The sequence below is a fragment of the Chiroxiphia lanceolata genome, chromosome 1 (assembly GCF_009829145.1).
Source record: "Chiroxiphia lanceolata isolate bChiLan1 chromosome 1, bChiLan1.pri, whole genome shotgun sequence".
NCBI classification, from domain to species: Eukaryota; Metazoa; Chordata; class Aves; order Passeriformes; family Pipridae; genus Chiroxiphia; species Chiroxiphia lanceolata.
Genome location: NC_045637.1, coordinates 84,513,818 through 84,526,204, shown reverse-complemented (window position 1 = coordinate 84,526,204; position 12,387 = coordinate 84,513,818). Strand labels below are relative to the sequence as shown.

General features: G+C 38.5%; 1 protein-coding gene across 5 annotated transcripts in view; it reads left to right on the top strand.

Annotated features, from left to right (window-relative positions):
* The window catches only part of PIGN (phosphatidylinositol glycan anchor biosynthesis class N), a 101,029-nt gene that overhangs the window by 39,233 nt on the left and 49,409 nt on the right, over nucleotides 1-12,387 (top strand). For all 5 annotated transcript variants that reach the window (XR_004360501.1, XR_004360502.1, XR_004360503.1 and 2 more), the window contains exons 9-12: nucleotides 971-1,011; nucleotides 2,882-2,941; nucleotides 4,011-4,103; nucleotides 5,974-6,029. Coding sequence is in view for 2 of the 5 variants with exons in the window: in XM_032707611.1 (XP_032563502.1) it covers nucleotides 971-1,011; nucleotides 2,882-2,941; nucleotides 4,011-4,103; nucleotides 5,974-6,029 (250 nt within the window). In the remaining 3 variants the exon portion in view is untranslated. The remainder of the gene's footprint in view (nucleotides 1-970; nucleotides 1,012-2,881; nucleotides 2,942-4,010; nucleotides 4,104-5,973; nucleotides 6,030-12,387) is intronic.

Below are 12,387 nucleotides of genomic sequence, written 5' to 3'. Positions count from 1 at the left end.
TTCAACATTTTTCTTTGGAAAATCTTATGTAAAGGAAAGCAAGCAATGCATTTATATAATAGAAATATGAGTGAGGGTCTGTTTCTAGAAATATAACCCCATTTCCCTTTTCTAGGAAGCAAAAGGAAGCAAACTTGTTCATTTTGGTGTGAATTTAGCACAATTCATGATTAATGCTGCTAATACCTTTTCTGTGTTGCCATGGGAACTTGCTTTAGCTGTATGTCTCACTACTGTTAAGGTACATGGCTGCTCTTCAGGGAGTTTTTGGGATCAAATAACAGTGGACCTGTACTGAGATCCCCAAAGCTAACAGTGGTATGAACTAATTGCTGAAAATAAGTTTGGTATATGCAATACTGTAAATGTATGAAAGAAAAAAAACAAAACCAGATCTTGCTAAACTCTGTTTTTAAATAATTCTCCACCCCCGAAGAAATTAGGGAATTTTCTCTTTATTTCCTTAGAGGCCAATAGAGAGCAGGAAAATACACTTTTGAACCAGCTTTTTGTGTGATGCACCACAGCGTAAGGGTCTAATATGTTTGCACCACACTGTACCAGTACATTTGGGACCTTGAGTTAACCTTTTTTATAAACTATTGAAGAGATTTAACAGCCTGTCTCCTAAACCTCTTTTAGTTGGCACAGGAGGTAATACATCACTGTATTGAGAGAAAAAAACCCAAAACCCTTGGCCTTCCTTCAACTAATATAGGTCACAGATTTGCAAGCAGCAATTTATCCTACCGTATAAAAGAAAATGTGAACTGAAATGAATGCATTTTGTTGTTTCTGCCTGTTGAGTTCCATCTGTAACCTTCTTGAGCTAGGATCCTAAAGTCAAATTATGATTTTCTTTAGTACCAACAATTTACAGAAAACGGCAACAAGACATTAAATGTCAATGGAATTACCCCTTTCAAATCTGTGTAGATTAGCTGTTCACGTGCTCTGTTATTTCTTGCAGAATGGAAGCTGGAGAACTTGAAGAGGCTTGATGTCAATCAGGTATCAAACATACCTAATTTAATAGTTCATAAATTTTCACCTTAAATTATTGATTTTGTGTGATTTAAGCTAATTTAATTTGAAAGAACAATCACACTGATATACGATTTCCCTAGAATGTGTTACTTTAAGAGTTGCAGGAACTGCACTCATACTGAACATAATGAGGATAAGTTTAAACTGCTTCTTGACACATGTGGCAGCAACATACAACTTCTCCTGAAGATACATTATTGCACCATTTTAGTTAAGTGATGGTACCCTTTCTAGAAAGGGTGCAGTACAATGTAACAGGTCCTCCTCAAACTCGGTGCCAGTTACCCAGAAGTAACGTGAATGGCATCTAGCAGGCTTTCAGACTGGGAGGTAACTTGTGATGCTTTCCCTCTACTTTTTATTTGGAAAATGCTCTGGAGCAGAACTTAAGCCTCCTCTGTATCTCCTATGAAGGTGTCTAGCGAAACACAAAAAAAGCGTGGTCTGATAAAGATTTTTCCCAAGTTTGTGAACATCTGCTATATGCTTTTTCCTACACTTGTTAGCCATGTGTATGTTTGGTTTATTTTTTCAGACCCATGTATTCAATGTCTGTATTTTGTCACTTTTTTTCAGATGTTACTGTTATTATTGAATCAAAACCATTTCTTGCTATAGTGTTAAACGGTGTTATTTTTCAATATGATCTGTGATTATGGCCCAGGCACTTTGCAATTGAGACAATTAGTACTGTAAAGGAAGAAAAAAAGGTGGACAACTTATCCTTTGATACTAAATCAGCCAAGCTTTTTAAAATTGTGGTTCTTCTTACTTCCTGTTGTCCTACGTAAACCAATACATTAATAACAGATTCCAAATCTGCTCAAACAAAGGAAATAAACTCATGCTAGAAGGTTCAAGTTGGCAGTGTTCTGGATCAACTGCTTTCGGCAAAGCCATGGTATAAAACTAGAGACCAGTCTTCCTCTCAAGGTTGATGGGAGTTATGTCTATGTTATTTTGAGACTGTATAGAAGAATCTCGAGTGTTGCTTTGTCCTGGATAATGGAGTTCCCAAAGACAGAGCTTTTATCCTGTAGTACATGTGGAACTATGGGTAAAAATAGCAAAGAAGACTTCTGACTACCATTACACTACATGTATATTGTTATCTACAAATGATGGTTTGGAGTCTGCACAGTAGATCCGAGGCTGGAGTAGTGCCTTGTTTTCAGTGTAGTTTCTTCAGATTTATGCTGAAGAGACAAAGAATTTTGGTTCCTAGTTTTATATTAAAGGAAAATATAAACCTAGTGAGAGGGAGTGTTTATCATCATGAGTAGAATGTAATGGTAACTTATTTTATGAGATGCCTTGGTGTAGATTGCAGAGCCTTTCTGAGGGCTGACTGGACACAAATAAAAGTGCAGAAACACTCTCTGAAGGGGAGAAAGTGAGTAATCAGCACTGTGGAAGCATGGGATAAGGAGTGTTGTGAAAAGCAGTATATCCAGTGTACTGCTTAGAACTGTAAATATGAAATTAGTTCTTTCCATCATATAAATAGTCATAAAAATGTTATGCCTCTCTGAGTGCAGTGAAGGAGGTGCTGGATTCCTGTAAATAAATACTGGGGGAGCGGTTATATTTGCTTTTTATACTAAAAGTATTTTTGAAGGTTTATTGGTAGTGGAGCCTCACATTTTGAACCTAATCATGCTGTGACTTCTGGAAACTGCAAAAAAATGAAAACCTACAAAGGAGAGTTGCGTGTTATAACTTTGCAATATTATACCGTTTTCTTTTGCAAATGCAGATATGTTAAAATTAAACTGAATTTATTAGCTCCAGAGGCTGAAATTGTATTAAAATAGCAATGCTTCTGCTTGCACAGGCTGATATTGCACCGCTGATGGCTTCCCTTATCGGTGTGCCTTTTCCCCTGAATTCTGTGGTAAGAAGTACACATGTTTTTACATATTATAAAAATCTGTTTATCATAGAGGAAGAAGTGTTGGGGCCAAGTCTCGAGGCGTATGAAGGACAAGATTGTAGATCTGTAAAAGTGCTACAGGATATGAAGACTGCTTGTAGTCTTAGGTTTATGTGTGTATCTTCAGTTTAGAGTACAAACTCAATCTTTTTATATATTGTATAGGACTTTCAATTGGAAAGGCAGCTGATCCTTTTGTAATCTGCAACTTTATACTCTTGAGTTGCATAAAGGTTTTTTATTATTTTGTTTTTAGGGTGGTAAAAATGCGATATGGCTTGAATAACATGATTTTGATCATGAAAGCGGAGCCTGTAAACAAACTTGTTCCTGCAATTTAATGTTTAATTATTTCTTGATTAAACTTGAGTATTTTCTTCCGATAGTGTCTTGTGCCTCTAATTTAGTGAGCAGTGAGATAGCTTGGCTTTTTCTTTTAATTTCTTTCATGTATTATTACACAGTCCAAAAGTTGCCTCATAAATATCTAATTGACAATTAGCATTTCATTGCTGTGCTTTCACACTGCTAGTTTCACATTTAACACACCTATTTGCAGCACATTTTTTGAAATATTTCTTCTGGAGACTCTACTCCAGTTTTTGTTGCCCTGTCCTGCACTCATTGCTGGCTGTGCCCAGCATAAAGTGGCAGGGGAACTGCTCACCTTCGTATCCCAAGTACTGGGTTGAGTCAGGCCCAGGCTGACTTCCTTCCAGGCTTTGGGTAGAGGACTTTTAGGTATTTCATAAGTGGCCTCTGATTAGAGGTCAAGGTTATATTATTTTGTCATATATTGTTTAATAACAATTTCTGTTATTTATGTTTTTTGCATTCCTGTAAAAACTGTTTTAAACATTCCCTGTCATTTTGCAAAACTGTGAGAAGAGTATTTTCAGTGGAGTTACATTAGTTATTTCAGCAGTAATTTGTTCTATTCTTACTCCTCATTTGGCCAGCAATTCACTCAGAGAAATTCCTGGTTTTTCATTTAAATTTTTTTATGTATATGTGTATTTTTCTTCCTCAGGGAACTCTGCCTTTGGAATATCTGAACAATAGTGCTCATTTCAAAGCAGAGAGCATGTTTACCAACGCTGTTCAAATTCTTGAGCAATTTAAGGTACTAAACATATTTAAAAAAATACTTATTTGAATAATAGTTGTTGCTACATGTAAAATAATTATAGGACATACCCTATGTATAGTATGCTGAATTCAAAGGAATAAAATTGAATGCATATACTGGGTGATGTTGATTGACTAGCTGTGAGCCGTATCTGAAGGAGTTGGAAAGACTTTAATAAACAACCTTTATTAAGATTCAGGAAAAAAGTTATTCATTCTCTTTACAAAATAAAAAATGCTGAGGTTTATTGATGTTGATATAAACCTGCTTGCACTATGGAGGTAGAATCTGAGTTCTGGTACCTGAGAAGGTACCTTTGAAATGAGGGCTAGGAGACAAGGCTCTAAGTCAGGATCAGTACACAAACAGGTCAAAAAGGTAATAGGCTCCTGTCCATTAAAGAAATTAAATTAGTGGTCTAATTAACTTTTAGCTAATGCTGCTGTATCTGTTGTTTTGCTTTGTAAGTGTTCATTTCTGGCTTCTCTGTCTTGCTTCATTTAATATTGGATATTATATTTAGGAGGACATTTAACTGGTCCAAACAAAAAAGGTTCTGTTTTGCTAGACAGTGGAATAAGAAACTGTCCAAAATCCCAAAATCACAGTTTTAGCAAGGCATAGAAATACTCTGAGGGAAAATCATCCTCTCTGTAGATAAGAAGCTGAGACACACAAGAACTGTTGTCCTGTCAAGAAAACCACGTGATGATAGTGGAACAATAAACTAGCATGAGATGACCTGCAAGAGTTTAGCATCTTCAACAACTTCTGTCCCTTGAATGCTGGGTTCTCAAAAGTGTGGATACTAGGGGACAGTATCAGCAGCAGAGTCACTTTCAAATTTATGGTTGGAAGCTGCTAGGAAACAGGGGAAGTGCTGGACTGGATGTGAAGGTGAAGCATGCTGATATCACCTCCATGGTTGAAAGACCTCTGCTTTAAGAATTAAGGATGTGACTTAGGTCTTTTTCAGTTAAATTGTTGTCTTGGACATTATTTAAAGAAAGAATTAGTTCTCCTTCTCCTTTCCTTTAAGTTTATTTTTATTCTGTCGTTTTTTAGTGCTAGATTATCTTTTTTTTTTTCTTAGCTTGTTTCCGGCAATGTTTTGCAATGATCCTGTATGAATTTCCTTTGTGTGTCTCTGCTGAAGTAGCACACTGGCTTAGGCATGCCAGCTGGGTTTTTGCTTTTCCTATGGTGGACTGACCCAACCAGAATTTGTACTCCCTGGAGAAGATGGTGCCTTAAGTGGATAGGATGAAATGTGTGGGTTGCTACTTCAAGCTGTCAGGTTTTGGGAGCAGTGTGCTTAGGAAACTCCTGTCTGCACATTATACCAGGTGTCAGACTTGAGTCAGGCTGCTGCAGAAGGCTTTAAAGATGTTTTGGAGGTCCTTGGGCAAAGTGGCTCTGATGGCATCAAAACCTATTTTATCCATGTGCAGGTTAACTGATTTAACAGCACTGCTTTGGCAGTGTTTGCTGCAGTGTACTAGTTCCTGTCTGACATAAATAATACTGGTTTCATCCACGGAGATTGTCACTGAAACCTGGTAGCACTTCTAGCCATGTCTTCTCTTTATCCTGCAAATTGTAGAAGTCCTTCTGAGAAAATCAGTAGCTGGTGCGTTGTTTATTTTATTTACTTCAGAGCAGGTCTGAGTTTCCAGGAACTCAGAGGAGTTGCACATGCTGGAGTGTAACACCTAGTTTCCTGGACAGTATATTCACAGTGTGATTTCATTCCTTTTCCAAAGTCTTAGAAATTTCTGTGATTTTTTTTTTTTAGTTTACCTCCTGATACAATTTTTAATCTTGTTGCAACTTGCGTGTAATGGTTTAATGCTCTTTTATGCAGGTTAAGATGAGTCAGAAAAAGGAAAATACACTGTCATTTCTGTTCACACCATTCAAGTAAGTGTCTGTAAAAGCTATATATATTTTATCTGACTGTTTGTCATATCACTCATTTTGGTATTTCAGTGAGATGCAAGAAGAAATTCAGTCTCGAATCTTTTTTTAAAATGATACTATCCCTATAGGGTTAGGATGTGCAATCTGTTCTTGTTTTTATGTATATCTGAAAGTTGATCTAAGAATTGTTTCTTCTGTGATTTAAATTCTAATTAAAAATTAAAAAAAATGCATTCCATCCAGAAAAGAACCTCAAATCTTTAGAATTGGTGTTGCCCAGTGTCAGTGTTTCCAGGGCTGTGAGGGAGTCTTCGTAGTGCTTTGTGTATCTGTGAACTCTGTGTTCTAGTGTATGGAACAGTTACCGACCCCCTTACCCTTCTGCCTTATCCAATTAAAGCTGCTTTTTCTTTTCTCCTCTAAAAGTTTTTAAAAGTTTTGCCTTTGGGTGCATGTGATAGTGTTCACTTCTGCTGTTGGTTTGTGGAGTGCTCAAAAAATGCTTTGTCACCGAGAGCAGCTGTTTTCCTTTGGGAAATAAAACTGATGTTAATTAAGATCTTTAAATCATAGCAGCAGTAAAAAGTACTTGAGTCGCTTCCTGTGAAGTATGGTTATTGCTAAAGATGATTGCTGTCTGTTTGAACAGACATTTACTGTGTTATTTTATACCACTGGCTTCCTCAAAGAGAAAGTTCAAGGCAATCTCTGAGATACGAGTCAAGTCAATCTTGGGCACATAATGAATCTTTTAGATCAAATTCTGATTAAGAATGACAGTTGCATTATCAAAGAATTTACTGATCTATGTGAAATAAAACGCCCTGTGGAAAGGATGGTCAGTCATCTTTGATTCTGTGGGCATGACTGTTAGTTTGATTTCACAGCTCTTTAAATTTTACCTTTCCTCGAGAAATAAGACTGATTCTATAAAATGGGATGTGCTTTTCTTAATGCTATATTTATCTCTAAAGGAACTAAGTATTACTGATTGTCTTATGGACTGGTGACTTTCCTTTTTTATGATATGTTGGATTGTTTTAAGTGGAAATGCCAGACACATTTATCACTTTGAAAATGCGACTAAAACTTGGTATGAAAAAGTTATTTGGTATGGTCTATTGCAAAAATAAATTTATTTTCTTCAGATATTCTTAAAACTTTTCTAAATCAATATCTGGATTAATGGTCCTTCCAAGAAAGGTTTTTATATGAGACCAAAATAATTCCTTCAGTGTGTGAATGTCACAGATGGAGTGATGCACCTCACTCATAAGAGAGAAGTAGCAACATGTTTATTGGTATGAAATACGATTTAGCAAGATTTGATAGTAAATGCGACAGCTGTTAACAAGATTCAGTGGCAAGGTACACTTGATGATTTAGTACGTGGAGGACAGGGTCAGACAAAACTGTAAGGGAGACCCTCCTGTTGAGTTGCGAGGTTCAGAAAGGACACTCTGGCGTTCTAAACTCCTTCTTTGAGGGAGTTTAAGTGTGACTGAATCCAGACTTAGTCCCAGTCTTGGTCAGTGGTTTATGTCTAAAGGATTATATGTGCACAAACAGTCCTTTATATTATTTAGCTAAGATTTCCAAGTTAGCATACCAATAATCACTTGCTGAGAATCTGTTGTGGCAAGGAATCTCTCAGCTTCAAGGAGTAACCTAGAGGCATCCCTACTCAAGGGGGGATCCTCTTGTGCAGGAGAGCTCAACAGGTTCTGGACTGTCCACTAGTTATGGAGTAATTTGGTTGACTTATAGTCATACTTGCGTACCAGCTGTATTTCGGTTGGTGCAGCCCTCCAACCAACCCTCCGCTGTTGAGCAAGATTTATGGCCCTTAGCAGCTACCGTGTTGTTACCTGTTTCCCCAAAGTCCAACTTGAGCCAGATGCAGCCATCACGACTGCCACTGGTGGCTGTTGCTTAAGCAGAAGGCAGGGAGCCCACTGCCACAGTGAATTACTTAATGGGAGGTACCTATGCTTGCGAGATGTATCGGTAAAGACTTTGAAATGCAGCTGTGAGTATCTGCTCATTTTGCAAGGCAAGGTGCACAACCAGTTCCCAAGGGAGCAGAACAGTACCCATTGCTGATATTGAATGCTTATCTGCAGTTCCAGTTAGATATATGAAAGGATTTACTGTCTGAAATTTGTTTCCTTCCCCTTCTTTTTTCTCCCTACCTTTTTTTCCCAACTATGAAAGACATATTTTCAAAAACTTTTTGCTTAGCAAAATCAGAGGCTTTTCTTATCAGAATTCGGATAAGAAAGGCACAATGCCTTGACCTTTATGTGTAAGAAAAGGAGGTGCCAAGTTACCAGATGCTTTGAAGGAAGAGAGAGGACAAATCTGAAGACTGCTGACAGAGGAAAACTGATGTCCAGGATAGTGAACTATCTTAGCTTTCTGACCATTTGATGTACCTTAAGGCAACTGCTGAGCTGGCACATCTCAGAGAAGAGTGTGCCAAGGGACCAGATGCTACCGTTGCAAAAACATTCCCAAGGTTGGCATCTTTGATCTGTGGAAGTATCAGAAGGACAGTGTAGTGAGGTGGGTAAATGGGGCATCAATATTGCCCTAAAATCCTCTTAAACAATTAATACAATTTGAGTATCGCAACAGGTACAGAAGATTTAACAAGTAAGTTGCACAACAGCACAGGAGTTCTTTTGCGTATTCCCGGTGTATGCAGTGCTTTCAGGAAGGGCTGTGCTTCCAGCTGTTCCAGTTGTGATGCCTCACAGTAAGATGGCAAGAGCAGTAGTTAAAGAAACAAAATATACAAAAAAATCCAAGAGATGAGGAGCTAAATTATAATCAGTGCTTGCTTTTCATTAGATGTGCTTTTTTATTGAATGTCTTGAAATTGATATCAATAAGAGCTGAGTTTTTTTTTTAACAGGAAATAGCTTAAGTATCTTATTTAAAGTCAAGTTTGTATCTTCTCATATGTGAAAAATCTCATAGCACTTGATGCTGCATTTTTCAGGCAACCTGATTGTCTGAATACTACCTTTTAATCATCCAAAATACTTATTTTTGTGTGTATAATCCAGCTATAACTTACATATTTATATAAAAAGTCACTGCATTTTTAATATGCAGCGTGCAGCAAATGAATAAAAATGTACCCCTCTCTCTCACCGTATGAAAATGTAACTCTTTCCCTTTCATCTAACCTGTCGTATAAATTGAGATATAACTCTCTTAAACGTTTCGATGGATTTGGTGCAAGGAAGTATCAATCATGTAGAGACTGAGTCTTTCCACATAGTTGCACGTCATGTATGTTGTCATAGTGATAGGAAAGGAAATAGAGTGTAGAGTGTCTTTGAAGATTACAGAAACTTCAAAAAAATGCCATGTGCACAAATACCTCTCTTTTCTTCCTTTCTCTGGTGACTGGAGTTACAGCACTACATTGTTCCCTCTGTCTGATGGCCTTTCAAAACTTTAATAATAGATATTTCTACAAAATTGACATTTGGATCAAAGCAAAGCAAGTGATTTTTTTTTTTTTTTTCCCCACCATTGAGCGAGGCAGGGTTCCTTAAGGTGTCAGTACATCCTTCAAAACATCCTATTCTTGCTTCGTTTAAATAGATTACATTTATTTAAATAACTGGTAGTATGTAAGATATCTGTGATATGTGTGATAATGCATTGCAAGAGCAAATGTTAAGGATTGAATGTCAAGAGAAAAGGCTGAAACTATCGAAGTAGGGAAGGATATTCTAATAGTGATTGTTCTCCCTGTCCATTTGTCTAAGTACTTTGTGTCTTCAGAGGACCATTGATTTAGCAGAAACGCTGATTTATCTGCAAAGCCCCTTTATCCTGTGGTCAAGAGTGAGGGGCAGCAGCTTCTATCAATTTCTAGTGAACTCTGAAAAGGCAGCCAGCCTTTTCCTTTCTCCACTTTGTCCCTATTGTTTTATCGGGTGTGAATATAGACATAAGCTTCCTGCTGGGACTGCTGGCACAAGCAGCCCAGTACGGGCATCTTTAACCTGTTGGTGTCAGGGAGGTAGACTGGCAGCCCTCTCCCCTCCACCCTTGCCTTTAGGAACCTGTGCATCTACGTGTGAACAAAAAATAGAACTGCAGTGCTGTAGAGACAAAGGGATCAAATGAAAACAATGGCTTTGTATTATTTAAAAAACCCCTACTGATTAAATAGTATATGTATTGTCTCTCTAGGGAGAAATCAGTGCTTGTGCTGTAAAATGCATGCTCTTTGGCAAAAATGTCAGCTGCTCTTTCACTGAATGGGCTATGTCTGAAGCACTCTGTTAAATGCTGCTCAGAGAGGAGGCAGTCCTCTTAGAAAGCAGGCATCCTGCTCTGGTCTTGAGTTTCAGCAGCACACTCAGGAGCTTTTAGTTTGTACATGAAAAGCTTACTGGTAGTGACTTCTGTTCAAGAGGACCAGACATAATGGAATTTACTATCAAGTAGGGAATAGGTAAGGTCTTTAGAGGGGGTTAAAGGTTAGTGTAAGATAAAATGCCATGAGATTAATGTATATTTCTCTATTTCCTTGGACTATAAATCCCTTTGGCCTTTTCTTGGAACTTGTGAGGCTTCATGCAATGAGGGTGAGGGAGGATGTACAGGCAGGTGGTAGGATGGGATGGGCAGAGAATGTTCTGCTCTGGGTCATGAGGTAAGGGAGACTGTGCAAGGTTCTTTCTGGATCTCAGTAAGAAAGGCCCAGTAACAAACAGCTAAATAAAATCGCTGTTTTAATAAGAAAATAAATGGAAGAATACAGATAGGAAGTAATTCGTACACCCCTTGGGATGCTGGGTACCCTTTGTTAGTGCAGCATCAGGTGGATTTTCTGATGGTGCTGCACAGATGCTGGCCTTGGAGAAGTTCCCCTTTTTGGTCACTCAAGCTACTATATGATTTCCTATTAAGAAATCAATTCTAGTAGTCATTTCTACTGTCAGACAGAATGGAGGTTCACGTGAGAACTCCTTGCAGCACTTCTAGATAAACATGAGGGCAGGCAGGCAGTCTAATCTCTGGTATGGAGTGGGAGATGCCTGCAGGCTCCTAAGTTATTGCCAGCTATTGGGTTTGTCCTGTGGCCAAGATATTTGAGCACCACAGGCCTGGGCCTACTTAGGGTAACCATCATGTGGATCACTGACTCCTTGATGTATGATGGTCTCCTGGTCGGGATCAGTATGGATGGTCTCCCAGACTTTTGTTTTGGTGGCCATGGGGCCCTGCTAGTAGGTACTTATCCAAACACAGCACAAGGTGCCTGCTTTGGATGCAGCTGGTTGAAAAATGGTCACTAGAGTTTAGGATTGGCATATAGGATTGTGGAGCAGAAGAGGACCTGTGGCATAACACTACCTAGTCACAACACTGCAGATGTCTAGATCCAGTTCATTGTCATAAATCATTGATATAAATCATCATGCATCTTGCAGATGTGAGGGCTGACTTACAGCATTGGTAGGGTGTTGTTATTTAGAGTCGGCACACGTCCCTTCCCTGTAGTACTGAAATAGAAGAGACTTTAAAAATGGTGCATTTCCTTTACTCCAAGGAACTTCCACCTTCCCTAGGAAGCAGTTTTCCTTTCCAAGGCTGCAACATCATGTCCTGCTGTGGGTTTTTGGACAAACCCACTGTCCCTGGAGGATCCCTGCATCCAGCTTCTCAGTTCCACTTTGAGGGGGCCAAAGGGACAGTTTTGGAGCGTGGCCTCCTTGCTCCTGGGCTCTGGTTGTCTGAAATTCTTGTCATAGTAGTTTACATGCAAAATATGCTGTCTGCAGCCTAGTTACCTTAATTGCTTCTCTGTTGTGATTTGGCAGCTGGCAGCTAACTTGTCTGCTCCTTTTTCTCTCATCTCTGTTATAGAAAGGATTTACATAAATATCCCAAGGCACTTTGCTGTTGAATATGCAAATATGCTACATCAGGGATGCTGATTTGTGGACATTAAAAGGCTATTTTAATTCCTGGGACTTGACAGTCCAGGATTAGACCATTAGCAGTCAGACCACTTGCTAGGGTTTCACTGATGTCCTGCTGTTTCCTCCTGTGCATGTTTGTAAATCTGAATACAAAAGCATATATGTATTGGTGGGTTTTTGCAGCTTGTCAGTAAAGATGCTTTTTGCTACCTTTGGCCTGTGGAAGTGTGTGTGTCCTCCCTTCATTTCATCATGCTTTAAAGAACAAAAACCTCAGAACTTAAAAACAGAAGCTTCTTACTGACTTTCTTACTTGTTTTCTTTCTTTTGGAGTGCCAGTGGTGCTTTTTAATGCTTCTTAAAAGAAAAAAAAAAGGTTGCAAAAATAACTGATTAGAACCCTA